General features: G+C 43.8%; 9 protein-coding genes across 9 annotated transcripts; 5 read left to right on the top strand and 4 right to left on the bottom strand.

The window, feature by feature from the left end:
* Positions 1-546: 546 nt before the first annotated feature.
* F5147DRAFT_774089 (uncharacterized protein) lies at positions 547-2,635 on the bottom strand (the record flags this gene model as incomplete). The annotated part of the gene is made up of 9 exons (XM_041441558.1): positions 547-637; positions 691-857; positions 906-1,088; positions 1,136-1,213; positions 1,253-1,285; positions 1,360-1,675; positions 2,035-2,084; positions 2,143-2,429; positions 2,491-2,635. The coding sequence occupies 9 exons, from the start codon at positions 2,633-2,635 to the stop codon at positions 547-549; spliced, it is 1,350 nt and encodes a 449-aa protein (XP_041292376.1).
* A 148-nt stretch (positions 2,636-2,783) lies between these two features.
* F5147DRAFT_653176 (uncharacterized protein) lies at positions 2,784-4,643 on the top strand (the record flags this gene model as incomplete). The annotated part of the gene is made up of 5 exons (XM_041433756.1): positions 2,784-3,170; positions 3,216-3,572; positions 3,628-3,756; positions 3,791-3,919; positions 3,975-4,643. The coding sequence occupies 5 exons, from the start codon at positions 2,784-2,786 to the stop codon at positions 4,641-4,643; spliced, it is 1,671 nt and encodes a 556-aa protein (XP_041292375.1).
* Positions 4,644-5,686: 1,043 nt separating this feature from the next.
* On the bottom strand, positions 5,687-6,258 carry F5147DRAFT_802110 (uncharacterized protein; the record flags this gene model as incomplete). Its single annotated transcript, XM_041443291.1, has 2 exons — positions 5,687-5,784; positions 5,808-6,258. The coding sequence occupies 2 exons, from the start codon at positions 6,256-6,258 to the stop codon at positions 5,687-5,689; spliced, it is 549 nt and encodes a 182-aa protein (XP_041292374.1).
* Positions 6,259-10,482: 4,224 nt separating this feature from the next.
* Positions 10,483-10,632, top strand: F5147DRAFT_557865 (uncharacterized protein; the record flags this gene model as incomplete). The annotated part of the gene is made up of 1 exon (XM_041430538.1): positions 10,483-10,632. A coding segment is annotated over one exon (150 nt), but the record flags the coding sequence as incomplete, so codon positions are not given.
* Positions 10,633-13,739: 3,107 nt separating this feature from the next.
* On the top strand, positions 13,740-14,325 carry F5147DRAFT_774086 (uncharacterized protein; the record flags this gene model as incomplete). The annotated part of the gene is made up of 3 exons (XM_041441557.1): positions 13,740-13,881; positions 13,937-14,086; positions 14,132-14,325. 3 exons carry the CDS (start codon positions 13,740-13,742, stop codon positions 14,323-14,325), a joined length of 486 nt encoding a protein of 161 aa, XP_041292372.1.
* Positions 14,326-16,010: 1,685 nt separating this feature from the next.
* F5147DRAFT_653173 (uncharacterized protein) lies at positions 16,011-16,715 on the bottom strand (the record flags this gene model as incomplete). The annotated part of the gene is made up of 3 exons (XM_041433755.1): positions 16,011-16,142; positions 16,189-16,611; positions 16,662-16,715. 3 exons carry the CDS (start codon positions 16,713-16,715, stop codon positions 16,011-16,013), a joined length of 609 nt encoding a protein of 202 aa, XP_041292371.1.
* A 2,220-nt stretch (positions 16,716-18,935) lies between these two features.
* F5147DRAFT_774084 (uncharacterized protein) lies at positions 18,936-19,856 on the bottom strand (the record flags this gene model as incomplete). Its single annotated transcript, XM_041441556.1, has 1 exon — positions 18,936-19,856. One exon carries the CDS (start codon positions 19,854-19,856, stop codon positions 18,936-18,938), a length of 921 nt encoding a protein of 306 aa, XP_041292370.1.
* A 104-nt stretch (positions 19,857-19,960) lies between these two features.
* On the top strand, positions 19,961-21,015 carry F5147DRAFT_653172 (uncharacterized protein; the record flags this gene model as incomplete). The annotated part of the gene is made up of 3 exons (XM_041433754.1): positions 19,961-20,383; positions 20,435-20,501; positions 20,552-21,015. 3 exons carry the CDS (start codon positions 19,961-19,963, stop codon positions 21,013-21,015), a joined length of 954 nt encoding a protein of 317 aa, XP_041292369.1.
* An 805-nt stretch (positions 21,016-21,820) lies between these two features.
* On the top strand, positions 21,821-22,525 carry F5147DRAFT_200284 (uncharacterized protein). The gene is made up of 4 exons (XM_041428550.1): positions 21,821-21,923; positions 21,984-22,014; positions 22,087-22,117; positions 22,178-22,525. Exons 1-4 carry the CDS (start codon positions 21,885-21,887, stop codon positions 22,398-22,400), a joined length of 324 nt encoding a protein of 107 aa, XP_041292368.1. The 5' UTR covers positions 21,821-21,884; the 3' UTR covers positions 22,401-22,525.
* The last annotated feature ends 1,160 nt before the right edge of the window (positions 22,526-23,685 follow it).

The following is a 23,685-nucleotide window of genomic DNA, read 5'->3' as shown; positions in this document are numbered from 1 at the left end:
GACTCCTATATTGCTTAGATGGAACTCCCAAACAATATCAAAGCTCACTTAGTTTTGATATATATGGAGCTATGCATGAAGGTTTTGAGATATTAAGTAAGTTTAAGATAAAGGTGACCTACCCATCAGGGTCAGCAAGATTGATATTGTGGCTCTGTATAGGTTTGATGCAAATAAAGATAGGCCTATATTCTTCAACACAAGCCATACCAGCCCTATAGACATCATAAGACCCAAGTTCAAAATGCCCATCTAGTTCTGGAAGAGGAATTATAGTGGCTTAAAAAAATGTCACAATATTTCATCAGGGAAATCGGTGATTCCTAATTTGACACAATATCACCGAATTCTCGTGGATTGTCGAGGATTCAATATGTTCCATTGATATGACTGATTTTTTTAGTCCCCCTCCCAATTGTAGACAATTCACCCTAATTACTACCAATACCAAAGCATAAATCAGACAATAGATCCAATTCAAACATCATGAAAACAATCAAATTCAGGTGAATCCTAGTCAATTTTACTACTAGCGCTCATCACCTACTACTCCTCCAACTCTGGCATTGCATCAATGTCAAGGAACATCAACGCCTCGTCTGTCTCAAGATTGCACACCACATTGGCCTTGGAGCCACTGCAATACACGATCAGCAAAATAATGAGAAAATCAATCAAACGAGCACATACTAGACAGTTTTATAGACAGAATGCATCAGTACGTGGTACTTGCGCTCACTAGTGTCAAAGATACCGTTCAGGATACCTATGAGTGTTTTGTAGATCCCACTATATAATTCACAATTAAAATCACGGTCGTATTTTTCAGATGAATATTGCATGATGACGCTGCGCACCTATACAGCAATAAGTAACTCGCTCAGGGAGTCCTAAATTGAACTCACCGCTGTTCCTGTGAGAGCAACCATAGCAACTGGAAGCTCCCTCTCATCCGGACGATCCTCGACAGTCGACACCAATTTCTCATGAAATTTAACTCCGACACTTGTGTCGTCAACAAAAAAGGCCTCCGCTATGGTGTCCAGGATGGCAGGTGCCTGGTACGGCTTGCTTCGAATCGGTTCATCCTACACACATCAGTTGATAGTATGAATCAATCAATTAGCACACATACCTTACTGTTGACAGGATATATGAACATTTTTTTTTTCAAGAGGTCAGTGACCTTCATGTCAGCGCCTTTGATGAGACCCTAGTGACTCACTACATGCACTTGAGCCACTTTTCACACATTGTTCCGGAAATGGCTGATACGACCTTTGGGCTTATGAAAAGTTGTGAGAATGTGAAGCGTTGAGTGTCAGTTCGAAGATGTACCACTGAAGCCAGGGCTCATACATATTTCGCATCCTTCATTAGTCGTGACCTGACAGCCTCAAATTCAGGTTGATCGTCGGTGCATGTGAGCAAAATGTCTCCCGTAATCTTCCACCAATGCTCCAAGTCAGGATATGCATTTTCGAACACAAGGTACTCGAGGATGCGGGTGATAGAAGCGCGCAGCATGTCCTGCATACGGGCCTGCTGATCTGTTAGGTTAACCTTGCCTGATGTACTATAAATAATCCAGCTGCTCAAAGGCCAATCCTCCTCGCGCATTCGCACAAGTTTCAGATTTGAGGCAGTCACAAGCGTATCACTTGTGTCTTCAGTACTATCCCGCCAAGTCAGTTTCTATCAACCATGAAACTAGCAGTCAGTGCCGTCTGAAAAGGAACAAAAAAACATGAACTCCCCTCCTGCTCTCGTTTCTCCTGGTGTTTGCTTCGAGCTCCTTCGGTCAAAGTGTTCTGCAACCTACCTTAGTACATACAATAAGCAAACAGAGTAAGAATAGGACAATACCCTATGTTTAATCAATTTTTTGACTTGTCTGGTGCCAGTGTGTGGTAGTGAGTCTTTGCCATGGCCTTCATGTCATCGTCTCTATCGGAGACAGCTGTGTGAGTCATGCAAGGCTCATCCGAGTCGTCATCAGTGTCACTTGTGCCCTAACTAAGATGAGAACCTTACAATTCAGAGCCAGTGCTCTTGGACCGTGCACAATTTACAAATTGAGGTTGCTTGACATGAGATGAAATCAGCAGAGCAGACACTTCCAACCATAATGAAAAAACTTACTTCAAGATCCAGTACTTCTTTCAGTTTCTTTTTGTCCGCCTTGAGGGATTTGAGATCATCATCGGACACATCTAAATTGTCATCCGAGTCGTCACCGGTGCCATGCTCGTCAGACTCGCCACTTAATGCACCAATGTCATTGTCTGAGTCAAACAGTTCAGACGCAGACACAACCTTGGTGTTGGACTTCACGTCAGATGTCACAATTTGAGGCATCTTGATGTGTTCTGATTTGGCATTGTTGGATGCAGCACGTTTCCGATTAGTACTCTTTTCTGCCATCCAAACTAAATAAGTGGGTCAGCGCACACCAACAGTAATGATTGCAAGGCACAACAAACAACGAACCTTGATTCTTGTAGGCAGTAGATTTGGCCTGTTGTACAGGCTGGCCATCCGATGTTGCAGGACTTGGAGCTGCAGCTTTTTGCAAGTTGGCTGCACGCATGGCTGCAGCTTTCTTGCTGGGTGTGGGTCCTTTTGTTTTTTCCATCGCAGTGGAGTAGAGGCAAGATGATAAGAGAACTGATTGATCGAATCGATTTGCAAAAAAAAAAATAAGTCACAAATCCGGCAAACACTGTTAACACAAACTCACCAAGTCAATCCGGTTCCAAAGTGTCATAGGCCAATCTACTATCATGCCTACTTGCGATGGATGTCAGCATCTCTTCACTAAAAATGGTTATTCTCGCCACCTAGCTCAATCTAAGAATCCTGCTTGCATCATCATATATGAGCAGATGCAAAACTACGTACCTTCGGCACCAAATCTACATTCCGAGCCACATCCTCCGAGTCCAACAACTGCAAAGGTATCCAAAGTACAACACCGATCTGATGGCGCAGTCTATGAGCATGAATTGGACAACTTCGAGTCAGATGAGAACCCACCTCCCAATATATTTGAGGGCAACTACTTTAACACTGCAGCTGAGGACCTGGAATGGCCTGAGGATGATGCTGAAGAAGACACTGAAGGTGATGGCTTGGAATCAGAGGAAGAGGATATGGAGGCTGAAGGAGCAGTAGCTGAGCAAGAATGAGACTGGGAGCCTCCTGTTGCAGAGCAGACCATTGAAGATCAGGATTTGCCTATGGATGAAGACACAACTTCCGACACTCACAGCACTGATCAAAATTGTGCTTGCCGGCATGATGCAGAAGCCCCACTATTTCAACGACCACATATTGTTAAGTTCCCTCTTCGCAATGCAGGAGCTACCCAGGACTTGGAGAATTCAGACTCGGACCCAGATGAAGAGTGTCATCAGACTGGCTACCGTTGCTATCATCAGCAGGTGTCCTCTGCCGAGGAGGATGGAATTTGGGCACCTTTCACATCTCGAATTGACTATGAGGTTGCCCACTGGGCCAAGACACAAGGCCCTGGTTCTACATCGTTCTCAGACCTGCTCGAAATTGAAGGAGTGAGTATAATTATTGAATGATATTTAGTTTGCAAGGGATACTCACTGCAACCAGGTTTGCGAGAAGCTAGGGCTGTCATACAAGAACTCCCGCGAACTAAACAAAATAATTGATACAAAGATACCTGCACGCCAGCCTCGCTTCCAGCGTAAGGAGATTTTGGTGGCGGGTGAAGCTTTCGATGTGTACTGTCGAGATATCATCGACTGTGTCAAAGCGCTTTATGGGGGACCCAGAGTTTGCACCTTACCTTGTATTTGTCCCAGAGCGGCACTATACAGATCAAGACGAGACGCAAAGGCTATACCACGATCTACACACTGGCAAATGGTGGTGGAATACACAGGTGACGGACTGAGTTAGCCTTGTTTACTTACCGCTAACTCAGAGTTTATTAATAGAAGCACCTTGAGAAAGAGAAACCAGGCACCACCGCTATACCGATCTTGTTGTCATCTGACAAAACGCAAGTAACAATGTTTAGGAATAAAGCTGCCTACCCCTTATACATGACTATTGGAAACTTGCCCAAGGAGATCTGTCGACGTCCCTCTCGCAGTGCTCAGATACTCCTCACCTATCTGCCCACCACCAAGTTAGAACATATCACCAACAAATCAGCGAGACACCGAAGTCTCACGAATCTATTCCATGCCTGCATGCGCCATGTTGTTGAGTCACTGGTAGAGCCAGGTATCAATGGGATGGCAATCATGAACGGAGATGGTGCATTATGGCGTGGGCATCCTTTGGTTGCCTGTTACATTGAAGATTACCCTGAACAGCTCCTCGTCACAGGCATCAAAACTGGTGAATGTCCGAAGTGTGATATTCCATTGGACGAACTTGGCAGTAAGGATTTGCCTTTTCACACCCGTGATCTGGGTGACATTCTTGATGCACTCGCTCTTGTCAATGAAGACCTTATGAGTTTACTAAGGCCTGTCGCAGTGCGGGAATCAAACCCCTCTATCATCCTTTCTGGGAAGACCTGCTGCATTGTAACATATTTCATGCCATCACTCCCGACATCTTGCATCAACTGTACCAAGGACTCGTCAAGCACCTGATCTCATGGATCAAATCTGCATTCAGCGATGCAGAAATCAATGCGCAATGCAAACGCCTGCCTCCTAATCATAATGTGCGAGTCTTCATGAAAGGTATATCCATTCTCTCGTGGGTTAGTGGCACGGAGCACGAACAAATTTGCCGGTTCCTGCTGGGAATAATCATTGATATTGGCCTGCCAAATGGCAGATCACCACTCCGACTGGTCCGTGCTGTAAGAGGCCTGCTTGATTTCCTGTATCTTTCACGCTATCCTTGTCACTCACAACGAACCTTGGATCTTCTGGACGATGCACTCAATCGCTTTCATGACAACAAGTCAATATTCGTGGATCTTGGTATCCGTTCATCGTTCAATCTGCCTAAGCTCCACTCATTTCAACACTATGTTACAATGATTCAACACTTTGGAACAACCGACAACTACAATACCGAGTATACTGAACGGCTTCATATCAACCTTGCAAAGGATGCCTACCACGCAACAAACCACAAAGATGAGTATATGCAGATGACCCTTTGGCTCGAGCAATGAGAAAAGATTCTTTGGCACCATCAATTCATTCAGTGGCGTCGTTCCTTAGCTTCCTCAAATCAGCACCAATCATTTAGTTATTCCCTGCCACACATTGATCTTCTGTATTCCTGACAATACAAAGTCGCAAAGCACCCCTCCGCTAAACGAGTGACTTTCTCGGCACTTGCAGCCGAGTATGGTGCAGTGCATTTCCGTGCAACCCTCGCACATTTTGTAGTGCAGGTCACAGAGCCAGATCTGACTGCACGACAGCTTGAGGACATGGCATGGATGTGATACTCCCTTTTCAATCTGTGGCTGTGTTTCATAAAATCCGTTACAACATCATCAATGACGACGGAACACCGAACAACCTTACTGTCGACTCGATTCATGCTCGACCAGCCAGACACGACCGCTGCCATAGGAACGTGCCTGCTAGGTTTGACATGGCACTTGTGAATTTGGGTAATGGTGGACCTTTGGGGGTGGAAGGTAGGTATGGGCCGTTTTTCAGTGGAATTGTTACAAACTAACAATTTCCTCAGCAAGGAAGGCAGCCTTGAGCTCCTTCTTATCCAAGGACTTGAGGAGGATCAGGCTAGATGTGAATTGGGCATAGTCTTTGCTCAAAGCACAGAAAGACTGTAGGGCTTACTAGAGTCCTGAGGGTGCAGTCTTTGGATCTTGGCCATGCCCTCCTCAATCCTGGCAATAAGGGTGCTCAGGGACTCATCAGGGCGCTTCCTAATGGTGAAGAAGTTGTCCCAGGCATTGAAACGCGTAGCAGGGAGCTGCTGGACGTGGGTAGACTCGAGGGTGGTCCAGATCTTGACAGGGTTGTCCTGAACGTCCTCAAAATGCAGCCTTTGGTCTGCAGAGCAGTGAAGAAACAGTTCACCTGCAGCCTTGTCCTGCTTCTGATCCCACTTGGCTTGCTCCTCCGCCAGAGAGGCTGGAGGGCAAGTCTCCTTGCCAGAGACAAGCAGCCAGAGTCCCTTGGTGCGCAGATAGGCCTTCATCTCTCCTTTCCAGGTAGAGTAGTTGGCCTCTGTCAGCACAGCAGGTGACTTGGTGGAGGTGGTCTCAGCAGACATGGAGCAAGGGCGATGCAAGGCTCAGGGATGGGTGGAATAAGAGTGCGGACGATGCAGGAGGGCGCAGGAAGTGAGCTGAGGGCGTTGGAAAGCAAGGATAATGAATAGGAGACCCTTAGATAGGAGACTAATAATAGATCTGAGTGCTGATAAGAGATGGATGTGAAGAATGGATTGCTGGAAGCAATGGGCTCAATCAGGAACAATGCAGTTGAGTGTATGGGGGCTTCTGAAGGCGCAGAACACGATGGGAGACACCCCGAGTCAGATATGTGATGAATAGACCTCAATATGAGGCAAAAGTGTGGAAAGGGGCGCACTATGGGCCCAAAATTGACTGATCTCCCACTGATCTCCTTATCACTGATGATCCAGACACTCTACAACAACTCTAACGCACTCCAGAGGGTTTTCAAGGTCGTAGAAGACGATGGTGAAGACCGATAAGGTGGCGGGTTACAGGGGAGCGAGATATGGATGCAAAAGTCGAAGTTGAGAGGAGATATGTGTGGATATGAGTCAGGTCTCAAGAAGGGAGATTGACTCGACCTCCTGTGAGCTGATTAGACACATAAAAGACATAGAAATGCATACTGTAGAGGTGAATGATCATATAACTAACATTATCTTGTCAAGATAGGCACTGGCGCAGTCTCTTGGAGCTCCAAGCTCCAAGCTGCAAGGGGTCATGGCTCTGTGCAGAGTACATCGCTGCGGTTGAGGCAGGTAAGGAGATTAAGTAGATGCACAAACTGCTGTTGGAATTGGGTTTCCCAGCAGGCGCTTCATCTGTCCTTGAAGTTTTGAGGACAAACTGGGCCCTGATACTTTCATGAAACCAATTGGTTATGCTTAGCTATGTTTACATTCTAGTCTGTTGTGTGAATACCTTTGTGAAGAGCATTCAAGAATCAGAATCAAAATAGGCTTACATGAAAGGCCGTTCCATAACTGCTTTGCAAATGGGACAATCCAGTACAATCTCAATGGGATGTAAGAACTGCACAAGGATAGACTTAAGCCTTCGAACATATCAATGAAGGGTTTAATGTGCACTTTCTCATGCACAGCAGCAACATGCTCTTGCTCCAAAGAAGCCTTTTAGTCTTTTGTTTAGTTGTAGTGAGCTCCTGATGAACCAGTGATAAGAAAATGCCAGCATGGTCATCTAATGACAATTACCTTTCTTAGTTGCCTTACTTTGGCACTGAGAAGGGTCCAAATTTTAGAAACCATCTGAAATAAGACAACTTAGTGCTGCATGATCTAGGGACTTCATGACTGCCAGAACATGTACTTCATGGGTAGCTTTTAGCTCAAGGTGCAACTCATGGTCACTGAGTATATTGATGAAGGTAAGATATGATGGCCTGGGACTGGCCGCAGGTCAGGAAGATTTTGACTTCAACATCGAATGAAGGTTATAGTGTGTGTATACAAAGGTCGGTTTCGCAGACCATTCCACTGCAAGAAGGAGCCATCATGGAGTGCACTGAGGCACCAACATCTCGAGATATGTCCATTCTTAAATACTGGGAATGACACACCAAGATCAAAGTCACAAAGGGCTGAACAACAAGCAAGTCACACCTAGTCACACCTATTAGAAGTTTGGTCACCATGGTGAACAAAGGATGTCCAACATATATGAGGAGTTGAATGTGTGTGAATCTTGCAATTTAGTTACCTATCATCTTTCCGGCAAGATACTGTACTGTATCATTGCTCATTGTGCAATCACGACTCTTGCTTGGGACCCATCAAAGTGGAAAAGATGGCTTTTCATAGGGGTGCTGATAGTTTATTGGCCATTGTGGAAAATATCGAGGCAAGGATCTATGTTTCAACTAACCAGTTGTTTCTTATCTTCAGCATAGAATCATGAACATGTTCACTCTATTCTGATGGGAGTGTGGACATCAGTCTATGCAATTGCTATTGACTCACATACTAGCCACCTTGCAATTGGAGTCGATTCTGGGGTACATATAGCCAAAGAAGTCAACTACAGTACATGCTGCATTGGTGTAGTTGTTAGAAAGGGACTCTAAAAATGATCTAGGGAAGTAGGCAACTTTCAAGATCTTGCCCATCTCCAATACTGCCATCTCCCAAAGGAGGAGGTTGATAACTGGGTCCATGTATCTTTATTTTTCTTCTCATGGGCTCAGTAGTGGTCATGGTGCTCTTTCACCTGATATTATTAGCAGGCCTTCGACTACTTTGGTCATTCAATCATTGTCACTGCCACCTACTGTGGTGGTATGTTAAATACCCCGCCAGCATCACCTTAATCACCTGCTATGCCTGATATTGATGAATTGTTGTGCTGTTGGCATCCAGGGATCACATTGATGAAAAGCTTCCTCAATTGTGGGTTAAGTGCAATCATCCGGGTAGCGAGCGCTCATCCCCTTGTATGTGACTTGCCGGCTGCAAGAAAAGTTGCAGGTTTTGCAGGCCACAGCTTCAAAATTGGTACCTCAGTCACAGTTGCAAACAACCCTTGCCACAGAGATAAGGCAAACGACTCAAAGTCATTCTATGTTGATGCTCTTATTGCATGGGTGAGCAATCAGGCTGTGTTGCTTTTCATCTTTTTCATTTGGTATCTGACACATACATTACAGTATTCCACTGGTCCTTGTAACACCACCACTCATTGAAACAGTTGGTGTTTCTCGCTCAATCTTACACCAAATTCCCTCAAATTTGATTTTTTATTATACTTTGAGAGGCCCTCTATCAGAATTAATTGTGATGTACACAAGAAACGGTGATATAACTGTGTTTGTCTGTTATTCAAAAAAAATTAGAGCTGCTGTAGACACATTGGCCACCTGTTGGACCATCTTTGCACCTAGAAAGCTTTAACAGGTCCCTGGATCAATTTGGGAATAAGTTGGACTGTAGTGAAGAGTGTCATGGTCCATTTGAGGTTGATTTTAGCAGCGATGATAATACCAGAGCTGACACTAAGCGTGATGTGACACCTGTGTGACAGTGGTGTTTCAAGGACTCAGGAACACCAAAAAAAGATGTTCTCACTAATCCATGCTTTACTCACTCACTACTTCACTGATTTTAATGCTGCTTCATATGTATATACTTTAGATGCTTGTTAAGAATGTGCTAAAGGGTTTGGATCCGAAGGGCTCGGCTTCAGCTCGTATGCTGCACCCCTTACCCAAGTACGTGCCCTTAACTTCCAAAGGCTATAGGACGATGTCCGATGCACAGGAATTCCGGCAGACGTTCAGAAACAAGATAGAAGACTAATCCGGACAAAGTGCGAACTAGAAAGAAATAGTGGAAGACTACTGAAGGTAGAGGCGAGGATGTTTAAGTCAATAGGAATTAATCCTAAGACTATCGGAAGATGATGAGAGGAGAAACTCAAGTCGGACAGAGGCAGGAATGAGCAGAATCTAATATGATATTCGAACTGAGGATGTACAGAGGTTTTACAGGGTTTATATACTACGGAAACATAATGGAAGGTATGTACAAAGCATGTGGAAAGCTTATCAATAGTATAACGGAACATAATAAAATGCAGTTGGAAATGAAACAAGGTCCGGATGAACCAGTACAGTCGGATATGTAAATAACCAGTAGACCGGTAGTAGGAACTAACCAAAATGGGATGTACGAAAGCAGAAGGAAATGGAAGTAAGAAGCAGGTCGGATCTGGATATCTGGATATGAGTGCGTGATCAGTCTGGGTCCGGAACGCAGGATATGACAATGCTGTAGAATACATTGTAGCTGACAATTTTCACCAAGTAAGTGGGAAGAATGAGCATTTTTCAAATTGTGTGTTTCAGGGACTGGTTGATGACTGTAGTATAAGACCAATCCAGGAGCCGAAATATGCTGCCCAATGGTGTTCCCTAACCCTACCGTCAATATTTCTACTGCTTGGGGGAAGAAGGCGAAACTCATCATTCTCCACAAAGGTATATTGCAGGAGGTTTGGTCAGATATCGCTAAGACCAGAATCCCTTCCTAGTTGAATCCTGCACCACTAAACTTTGATAGTGCATCCCACGGTAAGATCAAAGCTGATCAATGGCGAACAGTCTGCTTAGTCAATCTTGTGATCATGCTGTGCTCATTATCACTGTTCATTGGGCAACTACTCACTCAACTTTGGAAACCCACATTGAGCTTGTTGAGCAAAACTATACTTACTATCTGAAGACTACCATCTAGCTTTTCGGGCCAGGGGCAGTGAAGACAAGCAACAATCATGCTACACAGCACTTGGCAGAGTGTCTGCGCTCATTCAGACTAATAAACACTTGGTGGGCATTTCCATTTGAACAGTTTAATGGGATGATTCAGAAAACAAGAACAAATCACCAGCTCGGTAGGTTACGACACCACCCCATCAGCACCACTGACTATGTTATGCAGGTGGACAAGTCAAACTCTCATTTATGAAGCTGTTTTGCAGAGGGAGCAACCTCAGAGCATTACTCTTACATGGTGAACTACCTGTTAGTTATATGATCATTGACCTCTACAGTACACATTTCTATGTCTTTTATGTGTCTAACTGTGCCATTACACTTATGGTATCATTCCTTGCACTTTGCTACCACTTTACATAACTCCTGACCTCCCTAGGATGTCCCTAGGTTGAGTTATTACTTACCTTTGGATTGTGGCTTGTCTGTTTACATTTGTTTACCATACGTCGCCCATATCCCAGAGTCCAGTGCTTACTGCCTCTTTGGCAACTTACCCTGGACTCTAGGTACTGTACAACTTCACTACACCATTCAATAGATTGACAACTTACTCTGGACTCTAGTCTGATCTCTTCTGGTCTCTCAGTAGCCTCTAGAAGTGGCCCACTTTACTCCCATCTTAAAGATAACTGCCAGTGGAGTGCCCAGTGTCTTTGCAACCACCATGGTCAGCATCAGAGAATATGGAGAACAACTCAGTGGAGTGGGGGTCAAGCTTGTAGACAAGTGCTTGGTCAATGGAGCCTTTGATATAATGAAGGAGGTGCTTGACAGCTTGCCAGTGGGCGATGCCTGGGTTTGAGTTGAATCTGGCAAGTACACCAACAGTGTAGGCGAGCGTAGAGTGAGGACTTATGTTACTGTAACATTACCCCATTACTATGGTTGAAGTCACTGACTTCAACTTCTTTCTTCTTCTTTCTTCTCTTCCAAAGTGGAACTAGAAGGTGTGGGGGTCGTGGGGGTTTCTGTGGGAGTTGCGGGCATCAGGGAAGGTAGCACAGGGAATCTGAGTGTGAGGTCTACAAGTGCCTTATGGTTATGCTCCCAATCTAAGAGAGCTTCAAAGAACTTCTCTTTATCACTATACTCTTAGAGCATGATGTGTCCTTTGAGTTCAGTGCAATGGATCAATAGGTGATCTGGTCCTATCTTGCTGCATATGCAGCAGACATAGTCGGGACATTGTCTGAAGGTGTGTCCATATCCTCCACAGTGCCTACAAAGTTGTGTGTGGGTGCAGTCAATCGTGGCCGTTCTTTTCTTCGGTAATGGGTGCACATTGGTGGGAAGCTTCACCTCAACGGTTCTGACAGCTAGGTATGCAATGTCAGGGAAATTGAGGGGGAGTAGGTGAAACACCATTGCACGAATGTGTTTCTGTAGATGCAGCATGGCGATGTCTTACTAGGATGTGAAAACAGTAAAATCACTGATTTTCAGTATCCTACCACGGTCAACGGTTCAGACAAATACCAATGGTCGATAACGTGGTTGTTCGTGGGAAAAGTGTGTTGAGTTCTCAAAGGAAGTACACAGTGACTAAAGGGGGAACAGAATCAATAACTGGCGCGATGCAGTGCTATGACTTCAATGAATACAGATGTATGACTATGTGATGATTCTCAGAGCTATAACGATACTCCCTATCTTCACAAACCAATTGGAGATCAAACTAAGCCTCTAACATGGATCAGCCCGAACTAATACGTGGCTTCAAAACCTACTTTCTGCTGCTCAAGCACTATGCGATGAGTGTGACGCAGGACAGACTTAAGTGGGCCAAGTTCTTAATATTAGTAACTGATTGTTAGTCTTATTTGTCTTCCCTTGCTGATGAAAATATGTATATTCTCCCCACAGAATCAATTTCCTGTGTCTAAAAGAGAACTGGAATATACTGCACTAGATGACTGATAACTGTGTACCAGCTAGTGTAAAAAGTATGGCTCAATGGTGGCCTCAAATATGCTTCTGTATGTCATGGGAAACAGTGTCAAAAAGTGGAATGAAATAACTTAATATTTCACTCAGTATGTCACTTAGTATCTTAGAGGAGAGAATTTAAAAAGAGCTATATGAACACTCTTCTTATTCTCCACTCACTTATTCACACTCAAGCTTAGATAATATGGAAATGGGCTCTCTGTACTTGGCTTGGAGCTCTCTTTATTAGAGGGGAAAATGGGCCCCTTACATACTACTCTACTATTAAAGTTTCAAAGAATGTCATAGAATTTTCCAGACTATTCCACCAAACTCCAGTGTTGTCTGATAGAATATTCCAGAATCTTTCAAATCAACATTAGTGGCTGTGCTCTGTGGCTATGCTAACCTGTGCTATAAAGCTATGTACACTGCCTCTGCACTGCCTGAATGCTGTACTCTCAAGCTGTGCTCAAACTTTGTTGAGATTTTCACAGTCTGATGTTAACTTGTTAAATACCATATTGGTCTTGCATATTCGTCATGATGAAGCTTTGCATGGGTGTCATAATGTGCCACCAAGTCACATGAGACTGATTATGTAATGAAGTTTGAAGTCTTTCAAACATTCCTCTCAGTACCGTAAAAATGAAAAACCCATGTATGCGAATATGTCAGAACATCACCTTGCTTGCAAGGTCATATGCCAACCCATTAATTCTGTGAATCGTCCACAACCGTCAACAACGGCAAGTACTGCATAAATTCTGCCCATTGTCGACAATTACAAACAACGACATTTCCTGCTTTATGTTTATTGTAGCGGTGTGTGCGCACCCAGTCCCCGACTCCGCGCTTATCACACCGTTCCAAAAGCCGTCTATCTGGCTCTCTACTCAATCAGCTCAGACAGGTCATGTGATGTGAACGTCTCATTTGGTTCATGCCCTCTCACCGGTGTACCCATTGCTAGTAACACATCACACATGTAACACATGACTTCCCAAACATGCGGAAAGGCCAAATGTATGACATGTTCAGCTCCGGACTTGAGGCGATACATATAGCGCGGCTTGGAAGCTGGCGCGGACGCCAATGTTTGGGTGTAACATGTTTTATCATTGGTTCCACATGATCGCCTTCAAATTTCCTTGCACCCAAATTGTGGCCCGAACCTTCTGAACTTCTCTCAAATCTTTGATGTTTTGGGATGCCATGGTGGCGCCATTGCCTGCTCTGCAGCACGTGCCATGATCGACCGTACTCTCCTCAGTCCCTGTAGGCCTGAGCATTCTTGGCATGTCTCACAAGTTTGACCTCCCGTATTTAACACCTCACTGTAACTCAATCATAACTCTTAAACCTCAGCCATCGCCCAGTATGTGCGATGCCATGTACTCATTGATGAATATCTTTGCAGGCCAGGCTGCGTTCATATTCAGTATGTGTCCTAGTCGCTTCAGAGTTGCTCCCCTGCTCATCCCTGCCTCCCCTAGTTCATTGTGGTAGCCAGTGCACTGCTCAATTTCATGTTGTCCCGAGTGCTGATATTCGTGATTCACCCTCTCGATCATCCACCCATCACCCTTCAGTGACCGTTCTGGTCGTTGCTCGTGGTATCTTTGTACATTCTGCCTTGCTCGCTCGTAAGTCAAACAAATAGCTGTCCTTTGTGTATCTGACGTCCGCAGGTGTCGTGCACTCCATCGCCTATGATCCCGCGGTCCACATTGTATGTGTGGAGGGTCTCGCTCTTGCCGAGCTCTTGGCTAGTGATGCGAGGCTGACCTTGGCCATCAATCATTCAGAGGGTCACCTTGAAAACATCTCTCATTACATGGACCCACAAACTCGGCTCATCCTAGACTTCCCTCCCATGACCTGACACTTTTGTTCCACCTCCTCGTACTCACATGAATCCAGATGCAAATTCTGACTCTATCCACGTTTTTCACGTTTCTCTCTTCTCATCCTGATGTCTTTGTGTGCTACTTGAGCATCCCGCCTGCAGATGATGGCCTTGGTGACTTGTGGTTCCTTAGACATTGAGCCTCTCATTACTTTTTTCTTACTTTCTGCCCTCTGGGGATTTATTCTTCCATCCTAAATAACCTTTTTGTGCATTGCTTGGTCCGTTTTCGAGGTTCCTTTCTCAATGTCTTTCATTTCACTTATACATTTACAATGATTGTTACCAGTCTCTGAAAAACCATATCAAGTGCACTCGCTCGCTTCGGCTTCCCAATTAAATGCCAAATCTACTAAGTCTTGTGCCAATGCAAGAGACTCTGCATACACAAACAGATGTTGCAGGATCGTGCACAATCAGGTTAGCGATGCCTGTCAATGTTTGAGTGACTAACATAATCATTGCAAAATTTAGCTCACACGTTTGAACTCTGTGGGATCGTCGTACAAAGCATTGCTTGCTATGATGGATGGTGATTCAGTGTATATTATCCCATCCCCACTAGCCTCAAATATAGCATGCATCCTCTCGTTAGATTCGATGTATACATGATTACCTCCGCGGAATTGATGTTCTACTACACCCCCACTTGTCAGTACCATTGTTAGCAAGTCTGTGTCAGTCTACACTCACTGAAAATGAAAGCACACTGATTGTCAGAAGTCATCAGAAGTTCAAATATGCTCGACTGCATGGTGGTTTGATAGATAAAGCTGTGTTTAGGGGCGTTCTGTCTAGCAAACATCATCTTATTCTTTCTGATGTCACCAGCTAATATACTGTCGATTTTCTTCACGATGCATAAGACAACGTCCGACCACCATAATCAATGTCACTCAACACAATTCGAACTACTATGTCAAACATGACGTGTAGGCCACCATACCACTTCAAATCAAGTCTCTAACTATCCAGACAGTCACCCAAAATCGAGACATCATCACAAACATACTGGAAACATTGCTGATCACAGATCTAATCGCAATGACTCGCACATGCTCTGTGTTTTGGCAAATAAGCAAACAGGTGGTCCATAGGCGATTCACACACATCATATGTCCATTCACAAAAAACATGTTCGACTCTTTTGTTCCTGCACTACGATGTTCTGCATGCCTTATAACTGGATCAGCAGCTCGATCCATGATCACTGGGGACATCAATGAAGCCATCCGAGACCTCAACCTCGTAGTTCCGCACGAAACATTTTACATTCTAGAGAACTTTCTGATGGAGACAATGGGCTATAAGAAAATCACAGAAGCCTGCCATCCTGCTATGGTTAGTGTTGTCGAACACTTTGGTAAATATGCATCCCAATCTCGCTGGGTCACGCTGGCATGTCCAAAGACTCACATGCATGTATTACACCTCATCCTTCATGCACCAACCACCGCGGACATGGTATATTTGACAACAGGAGGTGTCACATGCTTTTATCCGCAGTGGATGCGGCAGCAAATCTCAATTCACAGCCATACTGGTGACCTTGTGCCATGGGACACCCTTATCGAATGCCATGTTCATCGCTGTTTGAGCATACAATGCTTCTTGTGTCGAGAAAGGGTGTTGTAACACATATTGAACTTGTGTTTCATCAACTACTGCTTCAACTGAACTTTGTGGCACCAGATCTTCTTCATCAATGTCATCCTCCAAATGACTTTCAAAATGCTGAAAATCACCCTCCATGTACAAGTCTTCAGCAGCTTCACGTCTTCTTCAAGCACTTTCTGAACAATCATGGAAGTATTGAATGTTCTCCACAATATCATGTACATGCAGGGATGAGTCAACGAGAAAGTGTTCAAATGCATCAACAAAAGTTTCGGACACAGATTTGAGGTCGGCAAGAGACCTCCATGGTTTCAATAAAGCTAACAATGATGCGCAATATAATGGGTGATCTGGAAGATTTTCCCGGTTTGCAAACCATTTGCCAGGAAAATTGGGAATAACTTCAGCTTGTTCTCCATGAAGAATTCGGCATTGGTTTTGGTGAATAGAATGCTGATGATATGGAATCTTAACAGATTGGGGACGGCCTCTACAGCCTTCTTCATGTGTAGGCATGGCCTTATCGTAAGTTTGCAAGAAGAAATCAAGATAACTGAACTGTTCAAGCATTTCACCTCGATCTTGATATTCTCCGATCTGGTCATGAATGTAGAGTGAATTCTCCAGGACTTCCAAGGTCACAAACTATTCCTGATGGTGAATAGACATCGGCAATGTTGGATAGTTTCACTCACCTCCTCTGCCTCACTATTGAGCACGTCTCCTTCGAACGTGTTTTCAGAAGTCATTCCATGATAACTGTGGATGACATTGAGTCATATTGTGTGCATCAAAATACTTATAGATACAGACTTTTGGTTCTTCAAAGCAGGAAACTGCCGCTTCAACAATGAGATCACGGATGAAAAGTAAATCATTTCTGTTTAATGCGAGACATATCAATTGCCCCATCCCATCAAGTAGCTGATCACCTCAGGTGCACTAAACTCTTGTTCTCGGCTCAGTGTGTTCGCACAACACTGGGTGAGGTGTTTGTTAAGGAGATTGATGTCAGCGTTGTACCGTTCCTTCTTCTGATGGAATGCAACTGCTTTGGCAAGTAGTGCAGATGCATTTGAGGTGTTGTGTTGTTTCTTAGCCATATACGATGTGATATACCAGCCATACTCCTTGGTCTCCCCTCTGTTAGTGATGAGTTTGACGTCATTGTTGGATCTGGTGCACAACAGAGTGGTCGGATTCCAATTATTGAGAAAAGGGTGAAGACAACGAGGACCCCATTTGCCTTCCATATTGATCCAGTCCTTCACGGAGACAGGAAATGGAGCGTGACGCTTGCACATTATCCGTCCTTTGATGACTTTGAGGCATGCAAATCCGCACTTGTGTTTTTGAACATTCTTTGCGAGAAGGAACTCCATTCTCGATGCTAGGTGTGTATAGTTGACTGCAGAGGGTTGAAGAGGTCGAGAATATGACAGTGCACCATTGCGCGAGGGGATGTCAAATTCCTGTGAAGAGGTGCCTTGAACATGTCTGTGGATATTATCTGCAATATATTGGGTCACTCTCATACGAAAACATACGGATCTGAGCAGCTCCTTCATGTGGGCAGCAGTAGGTGACCCCAACAACCACAATAAAATGTGCAAGTCGAGTGTGCCTCGTCCTTGAGCCTCGACCGTGCCAATGTACCCTTGGACTGTGCCATAAATACCTTCACGACGCTTGATGTGGCTTGTATGATCATGGTGACCTTGGATGCCAAATAACTCTTCAAGTATCACTTGCACCATGAAATGAAAAAACTTGAAGGCAGTGTAAGGGTCTCCTGCGATTATACATGCTCTCGAATGCATGTCCGGACCCGCTGTGTCGTCAAATTTGTCCAAATCGATGTCTTGCCCTGCAAAAACTTGCGCAACGGGATCATGAGTGTCTGTGGGATTGATGGTGATCCATAGTGAAGGAGGTCCGTTCATAACAGTCATTCCCCAAATGTGCGAGCGGAGATTCATACGCGATTCATCGGTGCCCATCACCTTGGCATGAATGGTTGAAATATGATGCTTCAGGCTTAAGATTGTGGGATTGGAGACTGGAAGCTTGCGTGCTTCTTCCTCGCTGGCTTTCTCCAAATCAATAGGTCGCACAGAACAAAACTTCACCTCATTGTCATGAAATGCTTTCTTAGATACCTGAAGACATCTCGAAGAACAAACTTGTCTTTTCTGTATGACGCCATAGAGTTGGAAGATGAAACCATGGTCCTTCCGAAAGTGACAATCAGCATAGTGAAGAGACCATTTGGCATGTTCCGGATATGAAAGAGGAATGGGACGAGAAACTTCGAATCCTCCCATGCCATATGGAAACAGGCATGGAAAAGCCTCAAGAAGGTGGTTCACATCATCACCGGTGCCTGCAATAAGATTGCCAAGTTTGTCTCTCCTGCCATATTCATTGATGAAGCTACTGCCTCTCTTGACAGCAAAATCTGCATGCATGCTTGTAGCTGTGTTAGCCATGGCATGTGCCATCAACTCCGAGTTCTCCAGATTGTTAGCCTGAGCATCGATGACTCCATAGGCTTGAAGACAGAAGACCTTGGATTCTGTTTGCAACCAACCATGATATTCAGTGAGACTGGCACAATTGAGAACTTCATTTTTGCACGTACCATTGGGTGTGTCTTTATCGTGCCTGTCTTTTTCCACTTGATCTTCATCGTCAAATATATCGATATGGTCTTCTTCTTCGTTGAAATCAACGAGGATGCAGTGAATTGAATCATTATGATCGTCACCTTCTAGTTCTGATTCATCATCTTCAGCTATGTAACCATCACGTTCCTTCTCTAATGCGCCCATGTCTTCAGAGTGTTTTATGATGTCCATGATTTCATGGGGCACCCCATTTTCTGGTAGTTGGTGAAGATGTGCCTGCGATATGCTGATGTCTGCATACAACGGATTCTCTTGTTTGAGAAATCGTAGAGCATCGTGAACTCATGCCCTATTCACAGTCAGGATGTGTGGAATGGAATGTTGAGGAAAATTATGCGGGCCGACAATGGTGATGCCAATAGTAGATGCCAACAGAGCAGGGTGAGGTGGAAGAATTTTTGGATTGACCATGTCTGCGATGTCCGATGTATTGAGACGGTATGTGGACACGTTGCCTCTAATGCCACTATTGATACTGGCGACGTCCCAGAATTTGGCGCCCTTTTTCTTGGGAAATAGCTTGACGATGTATGCTGAGGGAAAATGAAGAGCGACCAGGAGACGTTCTGGGATCGTTAGAGCTGATAACTCCACAGGAATGTCTCCAATCCATAAGCCATTTGACAACGACCAGGGTGGCTGTTTTGAACCACGCAGCATCGACATACACTTAGAACATGCATGACCTTTGGGAATGGAATCTTGAAGATGGATTGCATTGTTGTAAAGTAACATGCCAGAGAATAATCTCTGGGTATGGTGTGGAAATGCTGGCCTCAATAGCTCTTGGTGAGGGATCTCGTCCACTGCAATCTCTTCCAACTCTGATGCAAAAAATTCGCCTGCACAAATCATACAGGTCTGTAATTGAGTAGCGGCTGAACCAGTACGCGTGAGATATTGCGCAATGCAATGTTGACGAACATGTTCCTGAACTGGTTTCAAAAAACATGGCGGAAGGTCTACATCTTGCAAAACAGAAGGTGATGTCTGATTGGATGAAACTTCATTGTCTAACCTTCTTTTTTTGACCTCATCCTTGCATGCTTGATCTCTCCTGAGTCTTTTGCGTTGGCAAGCTTCGTGAAGAGAGCTTTTGACTTCATCTGAGGATGCGCTGATTGCAGCGATGAGATTGGCTCGAGTGCGGCGCTCGTGGAATGTCAAAGTGTGTTTTTGAACTGTATCTATTATCTCCTTCATGGTTAACAATTTATAGTCGTCGGCCATCATACAAGAGAGATGTTTAAGAAAGACTCATGAGAGCAGGAATTCCCATGCAAGACTTGATCCTCTCAACCACTACCATGTCATTCGACGCAGCGCAACACCGTGCTCATCTCAAAGACTTTCCAGAATATATCACTGCTGGTAACCTCAAAAACAATTACATGTGGCAGACACAGAAATACGGACGATTGCTGATGCAAAAGAGTACACGACAACCCCTAAACATCATAATGGTAGGATGTGTGGAAGCTTACCGCTTCAATTGTGGTCCTGCTGGAACCTGTTTCAAACTGGACGTTGCTGGTCTTGAAAAGTCTAAACAACAGTTCCACCTCGGAAAACCTGCAGAAGAACTGTTCGCAGAGGACTTTATGCGTGCAGTCACAGTCCTGGAGAAATTACAGACTGCAACAGCCAAGACTAAAGAGAAGAAGAACCTGATAGTCAAAGAATACGACGAGACAATGGTTAGATTCATGCATCGCCTGTTCAAAAAAAGGGTGAGACGTTGTGAAAACGCTGCTAATGAAAAGCCTTAAGTCTGAAAATAGGAGAAACCCATTTTACAACCCAAAAAGTTCGGGACTTACCTGGAGGACCTCGAGAATCCATCTGAATGTGAGTAACAATATGTCACGGGAAACCTAGAGTTGAATTAAACTCTATAGTGGAGCAACAAGAAGATTGTGAAATGGTGGATGAAGAGACTGACCTATGGCCTGTGCCTCCCCATCTCGCCAAGGAGCTTGAAAGAATCAAGTACAACTTCATCACCAATCCTCTCCCCATATACAAAGATGAAGAATTCGTGGGACCGGCAGCTGTGGAAAAATGCATGAGTGAAGCCCTTGTAGAGGTAACTTTCAATTTGGAGCATTATGCCATCTTCAAACAAAATGAACCTGTGCACGACACCTTCGATGCGGACATCCTTCAGGTAAATATCTTGAAAGATGGAGATGATACACCTCTGAGCGCGTTTAAACTGCACGATGTGCATGAAGGCCCAGTGAAGCTGCAAAAGAAGAGGTCCCTGGTGATGAGTGCTGAAGAACCTGCAGCTAAGAAGACAAAAAAGAATGACGATGGGAATGCGACAACGTCACAGAAGGGAAAGCAGAAAGAAGTGTGAGGTTCTGTGGCGTGGTGGTGGCATATTGGGACGATTCATTCAACTGCACATTTGTAATTATAGTACTGGCGCCTGCATCAGGAAACCTACAATTCTGCTGAATGTCCTGATTTACCTGCATGACTGATATCAGTAACAATCAGTAACAATCAGCACATATCAGTTGTATAGATACATTAGCTTATTAGACCAACAAAATCACAGAGTGTTCAGATATGTCAGACTTTTATAAGACAGTTATGCAGTCATTCAGCAACATCAGATTATCAGACAAAAAAAATCACAGAGTGTTCAGGCATGTCAGACTTTTAAACAAAAATTATGCAGTCATTCAGCAATATCAGCTTTACTAGTCTCTAGATTATCAGAAGTACAGATATATAATTTTGCAGTGTGTACAATTTTTCTGTATCTGGCACTAGTGCAGACATCTGCACTAGCGCCCTATTGCCTAATTAGGAAATGCCCACTCACTGCACACTATGATGAGCTCAACATTTAATATATCAGATGTTTATCTATTATCCAACAACAATTTACTACTAACTGATTCCTGAGTAGTTACATTAGAGATATATATTAAAATAAACTCTATGGTATTTTATTATATCCAATGTATACTACACTACTATACTAATGTTAATGTCTAGTACCATAGTGTGGCAGGGACTTAGTGAAATTTCGCATTTTTGATGATATAAGCAGTCATGTGATGTTGGTTGAAGTTAGGTGGGAAAGCTTATATAATCAAAAATGCGTCCAACAATTCAAGTCTTTTGACATTGTTCAAGTCTCCTTGCCCTCTTCTCTTTCTTCCTTTTCAATCCCTCTCTTGCCCTTAAGTTAGGCTCCTGGATATTCAAGTTGAGATGTGTTGGTGTGGATGGGGCTTTGGGATTGGTGCAATGGTAAGTTTCCAATCTAATCCTCTCCTCTCCTCTGAAGACTAACTCCCTGCTCACTTCTAGCTTATATATTTTCGCATTTTTGGTCTTTTTAGTGAGTCCTTCCTCTTTTATTTTATTTTATTTTCTTCTCTCCTCTGAAGACTAACTCCCTGCTCATTTCCAGGCTATATATTTTCGCATTTTTGGTCTTTTTGGTGAGTTTCTTCTCTCCTCTCCTCCTCTCCTCTGAAGACTGACTTCCTACTCACCTCTAGCTTATATATTTTCGCATTTTTGGTCCTTTTGGTGAGTCTCTCCTATCCTCTGAAGACTGACTCTCTGCTCACCTCTAGCTTATATATTTTCGCATTTTTGGTCCTTTTGGTAAGTCTCTTCTCTCCCCTCCCCTCCTCTCCTTTGAAGACTGACTCCCTGCTTATTTCCAGGCTATATATTTTCGCATTTTTGGTCTTTTCAGTAAGTTTCTTCTTTCCCTGACCTCTTTTTGACCTTAATATTTTCGCATTTTTGTCTATTTTAGTGAGTCTCTCTTTCTTTCTTTTAGTTAGTAGTGTAGATACCAATGTAGTAGTTACTTTGAATATGATTTTTGTATTTTTGTATTTTTGATGTTTTTGAATATCATAATGTCCTGATGTTATGTGATGTGCTGTGAGGCTTTTGTACAAACTAAACTACATATCTGATGTATTGCATCTCTTAGAAACTGACATCCTGAATTGTACACAAACAGTACCTCTGAGTGTCTGTAGGGCTATTTACCACTGATTTCAGGCATGGTACTGAATTCAGCAATTGCTGCATGACTGCACTACCTGTAGGTCTGATATCAGACAGTTCAGTAGGGGACAGGAACATCAGCAGAAATGTAGGTTTCCTGATGTGAAGTTTATAACACGTGACTGTGAAAAATGGTGCGGAAAACGAAAGCAAGGTCATCGCCGGTGACGGCGCCTAGTGACACAAAACATACCCTAGAATATGTGAAAATGCATGGGAAAATTCTAGGAGGTGTGAGAAACTGCTGACTAATTGGCAAATCACAAGTTTGAAGGCAATCTTTTAGAAGGATAAGTATTATGTTAAACCGTTAAGTAGTACTGAGCAAATTTGAGCCCAAGAATACTCAAATAAAATATGGATGATGCATAGAAAATTCTGGGTAGACCCATAGGCTATTATGAAAGGTATTATGAGCTAGATATTTGCCATGTTCATATACAAAATAGGTTTTGTGCATGTCAGTGAGTGTTTTAGTGCCTGCATCTAGGTCTGTACAAAGAGCTGCATCTTCTAGCAGTTTCATAGTGCGGATGATGCAAATGGCGAGTGAGGTGCCAGATGCAATTCTTGCATCTAGATCTCCAAGGATGTTGTTGATCTTATGAGACCATGTAGGGGTCAGAATAGCAGTCTCATTGAATGTGCTGTTCTCAATCATCCTAAGGATTCTTCTGTAATTGGAGTCCTTCAAGGATACAGTGATGAGAGTTTCTGAGGAATGATATTTGTAGGAGGGTGTCTTATATGTTCTCCAGTCATTCCAAGCTCAGTTTGAGTCTTGACTTATCTTTTGTTGAACTCTATCAAGGTTCAATTGTGGGGGCTTACTAATGCCTTGTGTTTGGGTAGAGGGCATGGTTACCATGCCAGTTTGTTCAATCTTCATCTTTTTGTTATAAGTTGTGATCAGGGATGCATTATCTTTATCTTTTGTTGGTTAAGATTTAGATATGTGCATGCATTCCTTTTGACTTCTATT

Source organism: Suillus discolor, assembly GCF_016758755.1.
Source record: "Suillus discolor strain FC423 chromosome Unknown F5147scaffold_30, whole genome shotgun sequence".
In the NCBI taxonomy this organism is placed as follows: Eukaryota; Fungi; Basidiomycota; class Agaricomycetes; order Boletales; family Suillaceae; genus Suillus; species Suillus discolor.
This window is presented reverse-complemented; position numbering and strand designations above follow the sequence as displayed.

Bases quoted from the DNA above. Each gene is read 5' to 3' on its own strand.
- F5147DRAFT_200284 (XM_041428550.1), top strand. From the start codon at position 21,885: ATGTGTTGGTGTGGATGGGGCTTTGGGATTGGTGCAATG. The intron at 21,924-21,983 runs GTAAGTTTCCAA...GCTCACTTCTAG, and splicing joins GCTTTGGGATTGGTGCAATG to CTTATATATTTTCGCATTTT. The intron at 22,015-22,086 runs GTGAGTCCTTCC...GCTCATTTCCAG, and splicing joins TCGCATTTTTGGTCTTTTTA to GCTATATATTTTCGCATTTT.